At 38.0% G+C, this 15,495-nt stretch overlaps 1 protein-coding gene across 10 annotated transcripts in view; it reads right to left on the bottom strand.

Moving 5' to 3' along the window:
- The window catches only part of ALG9 (ALG9 alpha-1,2-mannosyltransferase), a 108,253-nt gene that overhangs the window by 76,570 nt on the left and 16,188 nt on the right, over positions 1-15,495 (bottom strand). For all 10 annotated transcript variants that reach the window (XR_004970300.1, XR_004970299.1, XM_036324324.1 and 7 more), the window contains exons 7-8: positions 12,906-12,993; positions 12,496-12,601 (exon numbers count right to left, since the gene is read on the bottom strand). Coding sequence is in view for 8 of the 10 variants with exons in the window: in XM_036324324.1 (XP_036180217.1) it covers positions 12,496-12,601; positions 12,906-12,993 (194 nt within the window). In the remaining 2 variants the exon portion in view is untranslated. The remainder of the gene's footprint in view (positions 1-12,495; positions 12,602-12,905; positions 12,994-15,495) is intronic.

Here is a 15,495-nt window from a genome sequence, read left to right on the forward strand (position 1 = left end):
AGTATTACCCTCTTTTTTAAAAAATCTTCACTGTTGAAAGTATTACATATGTCCCCTTTTTCCCTCATCGAAATTTCACCTCTTGATCATTGATCCCATAAAGATGTTTGCCTATGACTTTGCAATTTTATGTCTACACTACTCTACCTTTCCTAAGTGCAAAGTACTCTTTGCCTCGTCCATTCTTTTTCTTCGACAAGGGTCTGGCGCAGCACTCCCTGGGGGAGGAGCCTGCCCGTGCTCCTGGCACTCTGACTCTGAAGCTCTGTAGGGCTCCAGATCACCGTGCAAGCCAAACTGCATCAGACCTTCAAAGATGCAACTTCTCGCCCATTTTGTAGACTGGATCTTATCTTCTCCTACCCCCTTTGTGCAAGCCTATTGTCCTGTCAGATCTCAGCCAAACTCCAGGGTTTTGCTAAGGTCGTTTTTAGTGGAAAGAACATGGGCTTTGGAGTCAGAGAGCCCTGGGCTCTTCTCCCCTTTCTGCCACCTATTTAACTATGTGGCAAGTCTCTCCCCAATTCTTCATCACTGTCCTTATCTGGGAATAAGGATAAATGATGCCTATCTCACAGAGCTTTTGTAAGGGGAGGAAGACAGTATGTGTAAAATTTCTGGTGTATAGTAGGCATTTAATAAACAGAAGCTATTAATAGCTGTAAAAACTGTGTTTCTTTCCCTGACCTCAAAAGACATGCTCAGGTCTGGAATGTCTCATAATATATGCTGTCTCTCCAAGAAAGCATAGAAAGGTCCCTCTGAAAACCAGGAACCATATAGAGAGTAAATATTTATATGATTACAATCACAGTGGAGAGGCTAAAATTATCTTGCTCATACCTCTGTAGTTTCTACCTAAAATTCAGCTAATGCTATAAAACTACTTTAAGTTTTTTTTATAAAATAACTCAGTATTCAATCTTTTTGTCTCAGTGCCCCTACACTTGACATTCTATTTGTCTGAAATACACTTCTCTAGTGTCTACTTAGCCAACCCCTACTCTTCCTTCCAGGCTCAGCACAAGGACCACCATATCTAAGAAGTTTTTCCTGATGAAACTGCTCCTATAATTCCCTGACTATCTTTCCACTGTAGCGCATAATACATTGAACTGTAATGATCTATTTGTGTGTCTGCAGCCTTATTAGACAGTAAGTTCTATGAGAACACATGATAAATGCACAAAATCAATTTAGTCAACATTTCCTTATCTCAAATCCATTCATTCATTTATTCAAGAAGTATTTATAAGTTTATTATGTTCTTATATATAAGAAACAGCACTAAGGGATATATGCAAAAAACAATCAGCATTTTAATTTTCAGATAAGAAATGGTATGCCTATCATAGCTAATGAAGAACTCAGAGCAGGAGACTATTATAAAATAGTCAAAATAATGACAAATAGTGACAAACATGTAAGTAAAGTAAAAAAGCTGGAGTTTCCAAAACAAAAGACATACTATCTCACTAACAGTTGTACAGCATCAAAGCATCTATTAAAAGATAAGTCTTTGCCCTAGCTGGTTTGGCTTAATGGATAGAGCATCGGCCTGCGGAGTGAAGGGACCCAGGTTCAATTCCAGTCAAGGGCACATGCCAGGGTTGTGGGCTCTATCCCCAGTAGGGGGCATGCAGGAGGCAGCCCATCAATCATTCTCTCTCATCACTGATGTTTCTATCTCTCTCTCCTCCTCCCTTCCTCTCTGAAATCAATAAAAATATATTAATTAATAAATAAATAAAATATAAGTCTTTGATATTTGCCAAATGGACTCACCAATTATAACAAAATTAGCTGACAATCAATTTTAAAATACTTTTGGATTTAAACATACTTATACCTTCATTATTCTTATTTGGTATCAAGAAAATCCCAACCCAGTATACCACAAGTCTAACCAAAATAGTTTTAGGACAGTATAGCGATCAGGACACTAATACAGTATAATCTAATGAATACTCCAGAATTTGTTCATTCATTTATTCATTCATTCATGACAAATCTTCACTGAAGACCTAGAATACACAAAGACTGCCTACTCCTAAGATGGAAGAAGTATTCTCTCCACAGGCCTGCTATAACTAAAATAATTAGAAAGAAAACAAGAAAAGCCCAGAGGAAGTAGAAGGAAGGAAATAATAAGATCAAAGCAGAAATAAATGGCATAGTGACTGAAAATCAATACCAAAGAACAATGAAACCAAGAGCTGGTTTTAAGAAAAGATAAACAAGATTGATTGATGAACCTTTAGCCAGATTCATCAAGAAACAAAGAGAGAGGACCAAATAAAAATCAGATATGAAAGAGGCTAAGAAACAACTGACAGCACAGAAGTACAAAGGATTTTGTAAGAAAATGCATCTATATGAAAGAACATCTATATGCCAACAAACTGGACAACCTGGGCGAAATGGACAAATTCCTGGGAACATACAATCTTCCAAAACTCAGTCAAAGGGAATCAGAAAACCAAATAGGCTGATAACAACTAATGAAACTGAAGCAGTAATCAAAAAACTCCCAGCAAACAAAACTCCTGAACTTAATGGATATACAGGCAAGTTTTACCAAACATTCAAAGAACTAACACCTATCCTCCTCAAACTATTCCAAAAAATTCAAGAGGAAAGAAGACTTCTAAGCTCTTCTAAAAAGGCCAGCATTTTCTTAATTCCAAAACCTGGTAAAGACACCATAAAGAAAGAAAAGTACAGGCCAATATCCCTGATGAACCTAAATGCCAAAATCCTCAACAAAATATTAGCAAATCAGATTCAGCATTATAAAGGTCATATACCATGACCAAGTGGGATTTATTCTGGGGATGCAAGGCTGGTATAAAATTCGCAAAGCAATAAATGTGATACATCACATAAACAAAATGAAGGATAAATTCACATAATCATATCAATAGATGCATAAAAAGCATTCAACAAAATCCAGCACCCACTTTTGATTAAAACTCTCAGCAAGGAGGGAATAGAGGGAATATACTCAAAACATAATAAATGTCATATATGACAAACCTATAGCCAACATCATACTTAATGGATAAAAACTAAAAGTGTTTTCCTTAAGACCAAAACTAAGACAGGGATATCCACTTTCACCACTCTTATTCAATACTAGAGGCCTGGTGCATGGATTTGTGCAATGGCATAGTCCCTCGGTCTGGCCTGCGGGGAATGGGCTGAAACTGGCTCTCTGATATCCCCCGAGGCGTCCTGGATTGTGAGAGGGCGCAGGCCAGGCCAAGGGACCCCACCGGTGCATGAGTCCATGCACCAGGCTTCTAGTATGCATATAAGATCTTTGGTTAATCTCTTCCCACCCTCCCCACTTCCCCTCTGAGATTCGTCAGTCTGTTTCATGTTTCCATGCCTGTGGTTTCCACTCCTGTGTTGAAAGTCTGCCCCCTGGTGGTCAGTGCATGTCATAGCTACCAGCCAGTTGGCTGGCTGCTTAGTCTTTTACATATATAGACTAGAGGCCCTATGCACAAAATTCATGCAAGGGGCACGGCTCTCGCAGCCCCAGCTTCGTCGGGAAGGTCATCCAGAAGGATGTCATGAAGGACGTTCAGCTGTCCGGTCTAATTAGCATATTACACTTTTATTATTATAGATAGTACTGAAGTCCTAGCCATAGCAATCAGACAAGAAGAAAAAATAAAAGGCATCCAAATTGGAAAGGAAAGGAGTAAAACTGTCATTATTCACAGATGCCAAGATATTGTACATAGAAAACCCTAAAGATTCTATCAAAAAACTAGACTTACTAAATGAATTTGGCAATATAGCAGGATACAAAATTAGCATCCAGAAATCAATGGCATTTTAAAAAATGAACTTTTTATTGTTGATAGTATTACAGATATTGCCCCTTTTCCCCCTGTTTGCCCCCACCCTCCCAGCCACTACTTACCACCATGTCTTCACTACTCTATTGCCCATGTCCATGGGCTATGCATCTATCTATATAAAACACTAATATACAAATCGACTGAACTGTGGAACAACCAGTGGAATGACTAGTTGCTATGACTTGCATTGACCATCAGGGGGCAGATGCTCAACGCATGGGTTGCCCCCAGCCCACAGGCCCCCATCGGTGGCTGGCAGGGCCAGTGAGCAGGTGGCGCCAGGCCAGCCAAGGTGGATGCAAGCGGGCCCCCGATCACCCTGCCGGTGGCCCCGAAGAGGGAGGTGACCGGGGGTAGCAGGGGGTGGGGCTGGTGAGTGGGCGGCACCAGGCCAGCCAAGGCAGGTGTGAGAAGGGGCCCCCAATCATCCCACCAGTTGCCCCACAGATCGGCCCTTATCACCAGCCAGGCCTAAGGACCCTACCCATGCACAAATTTCATGCACCAGGCCTCTAGTATAAGTATACAAGTTCTTTGTTTTATCTCTTCTCATCCCCCCAACCCCACATCAAGGTATGTCAGTCCGTTCCAGGCCTCCATGATTCGGGTCTTATTTTGTTGGTCAATTCATTCTGCTCATTAGATTCCACAAATAAACAAGATCATGTTATATTTGTCTTTCTAAGACTGACTTACTTCATTTAGCATAATATTTTCCAGGTCCATCCATGCTGTCCCAAAGAGTAAGAGATCCCTCTTTTTTTTTTTTTTTTTTTTTACAGCTGCATAGTAAATGTCCTTTTTTTATTCATTAATCTATGGATAGGCACTTATGCTGTTTCCAAATCTTAGCTATTGTAAATTACGCTGCTATAAAAATGGGGGTGCATACTAGTATATTCTTTCTGATTGGAGTTTTGGCTTTTTCTTAGGATATATTCCCAGAAGTAGGATTGCTGGGTCAAATGAAAGATCCATTTTTAATTTTCTGAGGAAACTCCATACTGTTTTCCATAGTGGCTTCATAAGTCTGCATCCCACCAGCAGTGAACTAGTATTCCCTTTTCTCCACATCCTCGTCAGTATTTGATATTTGTTGATTTTTTTGATGATAGCCATTCTCACAGGTGTGAGGTGGAATCTCATTGTGGCTTTAATTTGCATCTCTCTGATGATTAGAGACTTTGAGCATTTTTTCATATGTCTCTTGGCCATCTGTATGTCCTCTTTGGAGAAATGCCTATGCTTTATTGGATTGTCTTCCTTTTGTTGCATTGTATAAGTACTTTATATATTTTGGATATTAATCCCTTGTCAGATGTATCATTGGCACATGTGTCCTCCCATACAGTGGGTTCCCTTTTAATTTTGATGTTGGTTTATTTTGCTTGCAGATGCTTTTTATTTTTATGTAATCCCATTTGTTTATTTTGTCCTTAGTTTCCTTTACCTTAGGAGATGTATCCATAAACATATTGCTACGTGTGATGTCTGAGATTTGATTGCCTATGTTCTCTTCTATGATTTTTATGGTTTTATGTCTTACATTTAAGTCTTTTACCCATCTTGAATTTATTCTTGTGTATGGTGTAAGGTGGTGGTCTTGTTTCATCTTTTCACATGTGTCTGTCCAGTTTTCCCAACACCATGTATTGAAGAGACCATCTAGAAACCATCATATGTTCTTGCCTCCTTTGCCAAATATTCATTGACCCTAATAGTGTGGGTCAATTTCTGGGGTCTCTATTCTGATCCATTGGTCTATGTATCTATTCTTGTGCAAGTACCAGCCTGTTTTGGTTACAATGGCTTTGCAGTATAGTTTGATATACAACATTGTGATGCCTCCTACTTCGTTCTTCATTCTTAATATTGCTGGAGCTACTCAGCTCTTTTATGGTTCTATATAAATTTCTGGAATGTTTGTTCTAGCTCTATGAAGTATGCCTTTGGTATTTTAATGGGGATTGTGTTGAATCTATAGATTGCTTTGGACAGTATAGACATTTTAATGATGTTAATTCTTCCAATTCATGAACATGGTATATGCTTCCATTTGTTTGTATCTTCCTCTATTTCTTTTTTCACTGTCCTATAGTTTTCCAAGTGTAGGTTTTTTACCTCCTTGGTTAAGTTTATTCCTAGGTATCATATTTTCTTTGTTGCAATGGTAAATGGGATTGCTTTTTTAGTTTCTCCTTCTGAGAGTTCATTATTGGTGTATAAAAATGCCATTAATTTATGGATGTTGATTTTGTATCCAGCTACATTGCTGAATTCATTTATTAAGTCTAATAGTTTTCTGATGGAGTCTTTAGGGTTTCCTATGGACAATATAATGTCATCTGCTAATAATGAGTTTTACTACCTCCTTTCCAATTTGGATGCCTTTTATCTCTTCTTCTTGTCTGATTGCTATGGCTAGGACTTCCAGTACTATGGTGAATAAGAGTGGTGAAAGCGGACACACTTGTCTTATTCCTGTTCTTAAGGGAAACACTTTTAGTTTTTGCCCATTGAGTATTATGTGGGCTGTAGGTTTGTCATATATGGCCTTTATTATGTTGGGGTATGATCCCTCTATTCCCACTTTACTGAGTTTTTATCAAAAAAGGATGCTGGGATTTGTTGAATCCTTTTTCTGCATCTATTGATATGATTATGTGGTTTTTAACTTTCAATTTGTTTGTGTGATATATTCATGTTTGATTTAGAAATATTGTACCAGACTTACATCCCTGGGATAAATACCACTTGGTCATGGTATATGATCTTTTTAATATATTGCTGGATCCGATTTGCTAATATTGTTTTGAGGATTTTAGCATCTGTGTTCATCAGGGATATTGGCCTGCAGTTTTCTTTCTCTGTAGTGTCTTTATCTGGTTTTGGAATTAGGATAATACTGGCTTCATAAAAAGAGCTTTGAAGTGTTCCTTCCTCTTGAGTCTTCTGCAATAGTTTGAGGAGGATAGGTGTTAGTTCTTTGAATGTTTGGTAAAATTCTCCTGTAAATCCATCCAGTCCAGGACTTTTGTTTGCTAGAAATTGTGTGTGTGTGTGTGTGTGTGTGTGTGTGTGTGTGTGTGTGTTTAATTACTGCTTCCATTCATCAGTTGTAATCAGCTTATTCAGGTTTTCTGATTGTTCCTGGTTGAGTTTTGGAAGATTGTTTCTAGGAATTTGTCCATTTCACCCAGGTTGTCCAGTTTGTTGGCATAAAATTGTTCATTGTATTTGCTTACAATCCTTTGTATTTCTGTGGTGCATTGTTATCTTGCCTCTTTCATATCTGATTTTATTTATTTGGGTCCTCTCTCTTTGTTTCTTGATGTGTCTGGCTAGGGGTTCATTAATTTTGTTTATCTTTTGAAAGAACCAGCACTTGGATTTATTGATCTTTTGTACTATTTTTTTAGTCTCTGTGTCATTTATTTCTGCTCTAATCTTTATTATTCCCTTTCCTCTACTTCCACTGGGCTTTTCTTGCTGTTCTCTCTCTCTAATTCATTTAGTTGTAGGGTTAGATATTTTATTAGTCCTTTTTCTTGTTTCTTGAGGTAGGCCTGTAGTGCTATGAACTTCCCTCTCAGGACTGCTTTTGCTGTGTCCCATAGGTTTTGGGTGCTTGTGTGCTCATTTTCATTTGTTTCCAGGAAGTTTTTAATTTCTTGCTTGATCTCATTGGTAACACATTCATTGTTTAAGAACATGCTATTTAGCCTCCATGTATTTGAGTGTTTTTGAGTTTGGTTTTATTGTAGTTGATTTCTAACTTCATGTCATTGTGATCTGAGAAGATGCTTGGCATTATATCAATCTTCTTGAATTTGTATAAACTTGTATTGTGCCCTAACATATGGTCTATCATTGAGAATGTTCCATGTGCGCTTGAGAAGAATGTTGCTTTGGGGTGAAATGTTCTGTGAACATCAGTTAGATCCATCTGATCTAGTGTGTCATTTAAGGCCTCCGTTTCCTTGTTAACTTTTTGTCTGAAAGATCTATCCAGTGATGTCACTGGGGTGTTAAAGTCCCCTATTACAACTGTATTGCTGTTAATCTCTCCCTTAAAGTCCATCAAGAATTTTTTGTGAACTTGGGTGCTCCTATATTAGGTGCATATGTTTACAAGGGTTGTAGTTTCTTGTTGAAAGATTCCATTTAGTGTTATGAAGTGACCTTCTTTGTCTCTTGTTATGGCCCTTGTTTTAAAGTCTATTTTGTGTGATATGAGTATTGCTACCCCAGCTTTCTTTCCTTTCTATTTGCATGGAATATATTTTTCCATTCCTTCACTCTCAATCTGTGTGTATCTTTTGTTCTGAGGTTGATCTCTTGTAGACAGCATATATATGGGTCATGTTTCTTATCCATTCAATCACCCTATGTCTTTTGACTGGAGCATTTAATCCATTTACATTTAAGGTTATTATTGATAGGTATTTATTGCCATTTCTATTTTCTTTATGCCTACATCGTCTCTCTCTCCTTTTCTCCTTCTTCTTAAAGCAGCCCCTTTAACATTTCTTGCATTGCTGGTTTAATTGTAATGTACTCCTTTAACCTTTTTTTTTGTCTGGAAAGCTATTTCACTTTCAATTTTAAATGATAGCCTCCCTGAGTACAGTAGTCTTGGATTTAAGCCCTTGCTTTTCATTACTTTGAGTACTTCATGCCACTCCCTCTGGCCTGAAGTGTTTCTATTGAGAAGTCAGTTGACAGTCTAATGTTCATATTACCCAGAGTAATCTATAGATTCAACGCAATCCCTATTAAAATACCAGGAACATATTTCACAGATCTAGAACAAATATTCCAAAAATTCCTATGGAACCAAAAAAGACCCTGAATTACCACAGAAATCTTGAGAAAGAACAAAATTGGAAAGATCACAATGCTACATATCAAACTATACTACAAAGCCACTGTAATCAAAACAGCCTAGTACAGGAGCAGGCATATAATCAAAGACCTCAGAAATCGAACAAGGACCTCAGAAATCGACCCACGCGATTATGGTCAATTAATATTTGACAAAGGAGGCTAGAGCACACAATGGCGTAGACAGTCTCTTCAATAAAGGGAGTTGGAAAAATGGACAGATGCAAAAACATGCAACCAGATCACCAGCTTACACCATACACAAGAATAAACTCAATGGCATGGATAAAAGACTTAAGTGTAAATTGCAAAACCATAAAAATCCTAGAAAAAAAACATAGGCAGTAAAATCTCAGACATTTCACATAGCAGAATTTTCACTGATATATCTCCTAGGGCAAGAGAAACAAAGAAAAAAGTAAACAAATGGGACTACATAAAAATAAAAGGCTTCTTCACAGCAAAAGAAACCAGCCACAAAATGAAAAGAGAACCCACTGTATTGGAGAACATGCTCTTCAGTGATACATCTGATAAGGGGTTAATTTCCAAAATATATAAAGAAATCATACAACTCAACAAAAGGAAGACACACAATCCAATTTAAAAATTGGCAAAGGGCCTGAACAGACACTTCTCCAAAGAGGACATACAGATGGCCAATAGACATATGAAAAAATACTCAATGTCACTAATCATCAGAGAAATGCCAATTCAAACTACAATGAGGCATCACCTCATACCTGCCAGAATGGCTACCATCAATAAATCAACAAACAACAAATGCTGACAAGGATGTAGGGTAAAGGGAACCCTAGTACAATGCTGGTGGGAATGCAGACTGTTGCAGTCACTGTGGAAACAGTATGGAGATTCCTCAAAAAATTAAAAATGGAACTTCCGTTTGACCCTGCAATCCCGGTTCTCGAAATACATTCTAAGAATCCCAAAACACCAATCAGAAAGAATCTACGCACCCTTATGCTCATAGCAGCATTATTTACAATAGCTAACATCTGGAAACAGCCCAAGTGCCCATCAGTAGATGAGTGGATAAAAAAGCTGTGATATATTTACACAATGGAATACTATGTAGCTATGAAAAAAGAAGGCTCTCTTACTGTTTGAGACAGCATGTATGGACCCGGAGATAATTATCCTAAGGGAAATAAGCCAGTCAGGGAAAGACAAATATCACGTGATCTCACTTATGTGTGGACCTTAATGAACAAAATAAACTGATGAACAAAATAGGTCGAGAGACATGGAAGCATGGAACAGACTGACAAATCTCAGAGGGAAGGACAAGGTGGAGGGCGGGTAGAAATTTACTAAGGAATTTATATGCATAACCCATGGATAGAGACAACAGTTCAGTGAAGGCCTGGGGTGGGGCAGGAGCTGGGTGGAGAATCCAATTTTTTTAAAATATATTTTTACTGATTTTAGACAGGAAGGGAGAGGGAGAGATAGAAATATCAATGATGAGAGAGAATCATTGATTGGTGCCTCCTGTACACCCCCTACTGGGGATTCAGCCTGCAACTGGGCATATGGCCTTGACTGGAATTGAACCCAGGACCCTTCAGTCCGCAGACCAACGCTCTATCCACTGAGCCAAACCAGCTAGGGCGAGAATCCAATTTTTATAAAGTAAACTCAAATTAATAGTTTATTCACCCATACATAGCAGATATCATGCTTCTAGTAGGTTCCATGTAAACCAATTTCTAATGTGCCATCTGGGTCTGAGAGAAGTCTCCCTTGTCTTGTAGAAAGAAATAAAATTTTACAAGTGAACTGAAGGAAGCGGCAACTAAAAATATGCAAACTCTCCCTAGCTAAGGGGAGACAACTTCGGGCAAAGCTTAAAATTGGGGCTGTTTGTCACATCCTTGGGGATCTTGGAGCCATAAGAGTCTTTTGTAATTCCTTCACTTAGCAATTATTCTTTAACCATGCAGTTTGTGAATTCCATTCACAAACAAAACAGCTTATTTTAACCGATTACTTGCCATCTAAAATAACAATATTCCCCCAAATCCCAGGAGGCCTTATTAAATTTCATTCACATGCTTACTTTAAATCTCCTCACTCCATCTGCTGGTTCTATTGGCAGGGTGGCATAAAAAATGGTGGGCATGGCTTAAATTGATAATATATTAACCTGCTTTGTTCATAGCAGAGCCCAAGACAATCATATACAGAATGCTCTAAGAACTTCAAAAGATTAAGGCAAAGAAACTACACTTATTTTAATTAAAAAATGTCCCATAAATTGCTGACTGACTTGCATGATCTAATCAGAAAGATCTCTCTAGCTCATCCCCCTATAGCGCTCACTAACTCAAAAGCCCTTAGGGGACAAATGGCTGGCTAGAGGGAAAAAAGAAGAAATGCCTGGCTGAAAGAAAGGCATGGAGAGGGGTGGAGATGACAGTAAACTGGGGAATGCATCCCTGGACTAAAGGCATTCCTTTTTTCTCTGAACCCTAAACTGGCCAAACTATAGTGGATAAAAAAGATGAGTTCTATGGAAAGGAAGCTCCCTGAGTGATCTGATCATAAATGCCTAAATGGGCAGGTCACGTCCTAGGCATATATTATTTAGTAAAAGGGTTATCTTTGCCTTAAGCAAGACCTGTCTTTAGTTTCTGCACATCTAGGTTAACATATCTTTGAAATAACTCTTTTCAGACCCCTAAAAAAAGGGTAGTCACTTTCATGAAAGCACATAATCTCAACCTGTAATCAGATCCCTGCCTTGCATTCTCCTATTCTCAAGTAATCTTCCTTCCTTCCCACCTTAATTTCAAATGCATAAAAGAAACTTATTCTTTGGATCATTTGAGATCTTGCTTCGAGCATGTGTTTTCAGTTTGGCTCAAATTCTTACAAAAATTTCACTACAAGTTTGGACCTTTCTTATGTCAACACTACCTACCTTCTCATGCTGACACTCCCCTCCTCGACACACACACACACAGTTGCTATGCTTTATCTATAAATTTTCCACTTTTCCCCCTAATGCCTGATACTGAAGTAATGTGAATTAAATAAACAATTAATAGTACCAAATGTGTACATGTACAACTCCAAGGTGTTAACAATTGCTATCTGGAGATTAGGGGATTATGAATGTTTTTATTTTTGTTACCGTATTAATTTTCTAATGAGAAGAGAAAAAAGTAACTTTTAATAAAAAAAAGAGTAGTATCAAAAGCCATGGCATACTCAGCAGAGTCCTCACTACTTTGCAACTGAGAATAACAGCAGGACCAACAGAAAGCTAAATGTAACTATCTTATTAATCAAGGAAAAACATCTAGTGGCAACATATCACTGAGCTATATTCAAATGACATTTATTTTTATTTTATTTTATTTTTAAATATGTTTTTATTGATTTCAGAGAGAGGAAGGGAGAGGGAAAGAGAAATAGAAACATAAATGATGAGAGGGAATCATCCATCGACTGCCTCCTGCACGCCCCCTACTGGGGATTGAACCACAATCCTGGCATGTGCCCTGACTGGAATCGAACTGTGATCCCCTGGTTCATAGGTCGATGCCAAACCACTGAGCCCACCAGCCGATCAACATTTCTTTTTAAAATCAGAAAATAATATTATCAGCAAAAAAATGGCATATTTGATCAAATGAGGCAGTTGAATTAAAATTTCAAAACACAGGCAAATTAAGCTATCTCCTCATTCTTGCCCAATCTCATAAGGCCTTACCATAAAGATCAGGTCCATGTGGAGTAAAGACATTATACAAAACAATGTTGAGTGGTGCAATCACCAACTTCCCATAATAGTAGCTGTCGATGACCACCACAGGCACCTGAAACAGAGCAGAAAATACATAGCAATTGCGGAGTTTGGCTCTGGACATTCTCACAATGCTCATAGGACAAACTTCAAAATCAAAAACAGAACCAACTCCTAATGCTCTCTTTCCCACATCAGAGGTTGCTTCCACACAGTGGAACATACAGATGATGTATTACAACATTGTATACCTGAAACTTATATAATGTTATGAACAGATGTTACCCAATAAATTAAATTAAATTAAATTAAAAATTTAAAAAAGAAGTTGCTGTCATTACAATTTTAGAACAAAACAAGGAAAAGAGAAAACTCACCAGAAAGAGTATTAAAGCCACCAGCGACCAATGGAGGAAACTCTTCCACCTGTGTTTCATGACCAGCAAGTCAAAGGCAATAGGTAAACTATTTAACAGAGAAACAGAAAGTGGGGAGTTATATACTTAGAGAGAATATAGACAGGTCAGATTCACATACCTCATGCAGAACTGAGAATAACATGTCTCTAGCAGTTGTACTGAGGAAGAAAGGTGGTACAGGAGAGGATTTCTTCTCAAAAATACACTGTTCTCTTCAGGACCCATCAGAGTGCAATGCACCCACAATGCACAAGAAATATAAAGACTGAGCTTCTGGAATGAGCTCTGTTTTATACATATTTATGTCTAATGGACATTTAAAATATATTAATAATAAGGTAAACGTAGCCTACTGTTCTATACCCTTCCTGCCAAATAAATACTGATTTCTCCCTTTTGTGATATATTAAGATTTTAGCAATATCATATTACAAATGACTTCAATTCTGATATACCCTCTTCTAATACCATTTGTTCTTCTTCCTTTCACTTAAGTTCTTGAAGCAAGGAATATGTATGTTGCCTTCACTATTTCTTCCTGAAGGTCTAGCACAGTGGTTCTCAACCTTCCTAATGCTGCGACCCTTTAATACAGTTCCTCATGTTGTGGTGACCCCCAACCATAAAATTATTTTCGTTGCTACTTCATAACTGTAATGTTGCTACTGTTATGAATCATAATGTAAATATCTGATATGCAGGATGTATTTAGGCAACCCCTGTGAAGGGTCGTTCGACCCCCAAAGGGGTCGCAACCCACAGGTTGAGAACCGCTGGTCTAGCATCAAGCTGTAATGTCAACTATAGGCTCTATTCCCCCCTCCTCCAGGCATCTCTGTGACTTATTTAGCATGCGTTGTCACAGAACATCATCTTTTATAATTTGAATTTCCACATTCTATTACCTACATTTTGCATTAACATTTGTGTTTTCATTTTTTTCCCTCCCCAATGGTTACATTTCCATGTGCTATATTCCTCCTTTGATAAGACAGGGTTTTTTGGAAAAGACAATGCTGGGGAAAATAGAAGACAACAAGAAAAGCGGAAGACCAAATAGAAGATGTGTTAACCCCATAGAAGCCATAGGCATGAGTCTACAGGAGCCGAGCAGGGCTGTTGAGATCAGGACATTGTGGACACCACTCACTGGCCAGGAGTCAGAGCCAACTCAGCGGCATGTAACACCTAAGTCACCATATTTTTAATTTACCTGTTCACTGTCTGCCTTTCCTACTAAAATGCAAGCTTCAAAAAAACAAGAACCATAACTGTTTTATTTTTCACAGTATCAGCCATGCCTAGCACAAAGGATTCGATAAATGATGGTAGATTGCTAACTGACTGTGATCCTGAAATCACTTATCTCGGCTGAAGGCAGACCAATCAAAAGAGATGACCCAGAGGTATTTGGGGAACTCCAAAAGTTCAATGTTGATGGAGTAGAGAGTAAAAGAAATGGAGGAACTTAAAAAAAGAAGGCTGGAGAGGTAAAAGGGGGGAAATATAAGGGCTTTATGCGTCATGTTAGAGTTTGCACACCGTGAAACAGGCTGGCAAACTTTTATTTAAAGGACCAGACAGCATATATTCTAGGCTTCACAAGGCCTCATACAGTCTCTGTTGCATATTCTTCTGTGTGTGTGTGTTGTTTTTAACAACCCTTTAAAATTGCGAAAATTTTAGTTCTTGGGCTGTACAAAAACAAGCCAGCTGGATTTGCTCCATTGGATACAGGTTGCCAACCTCTGAGACACAGAGCATTGGGGAAGCTATTATATAGTTTGGAACAAAATAGGGAGAGATACAATCATATTTGCATTTTAGGAAGATAACTCTAAAAGGAACGTTTGAATGTGGAGAGTAGATTTACAAGGATCAATACTAGAGGCAGGAAGATCATTCAGGAGGCTGTAAGGTAACCCAGGACCAGTGAGAGGTGAAGAAAAGTAGTCAGATTCAAAAGATATCCAGGAGGTGTAATAAATTAATAGGACATGGGGAAGAGAAGAGAGTCACAGATAAGTTTCAGGTTCCTGGCTCAGCACAGACAGTACCATTTGCTGAGATCGAAACAGAGGTAAAGAAACAGATATGGAAGGGAAGTAATGAGTTCAATGTCGTAAATATAAATGGAGAGATCTAATAGGCAGCTAGGAATATATGAGTGAAACTGAAGAGATGATTGACTAGATAGCAGAAAGTATAGACGAGAACCACAAACAAAACCTTAAAGAATAAAGTAATTTGAGGATAATATGCAGAATAAAAGAAAAGATTGAAGGTGGAGATACCAGCTTTTAAAAGTCAATTAAGAAAATTTAAAATGCCTATTCTCTTAGAATTCCCTTTCTAAAAATGTATTCCATAGATAAATTTCCACAAGTATATAGACATATGTACAAAAATGTTCACTGAAGCATGTGTATAATAACAAAAAAATGAAAACCAAATGTCTACCAATAAGACAATGGCTAAATAAATTATGAACAGCCATATAATGGAATGCTATGCAATAGATACAAAGAATAATATAAATCTATGTACA

Source organism: Myotis myotis, unplaced genomic scaffold (assembly GCF_014108235.1).
Source record: "Myotis myotis isolate mMyoMyo1 unplaced genomic scaffold, mMyoMyo1.p scaffold_m19_p_10, whole genome shotgun sequence".
NCBI classification, from domain to species: Eukaryota; Metazoa; Chordata; class Mammalia; order Chiroptera; family Vespertilionidae; genus Myotis; species Myotis myotis.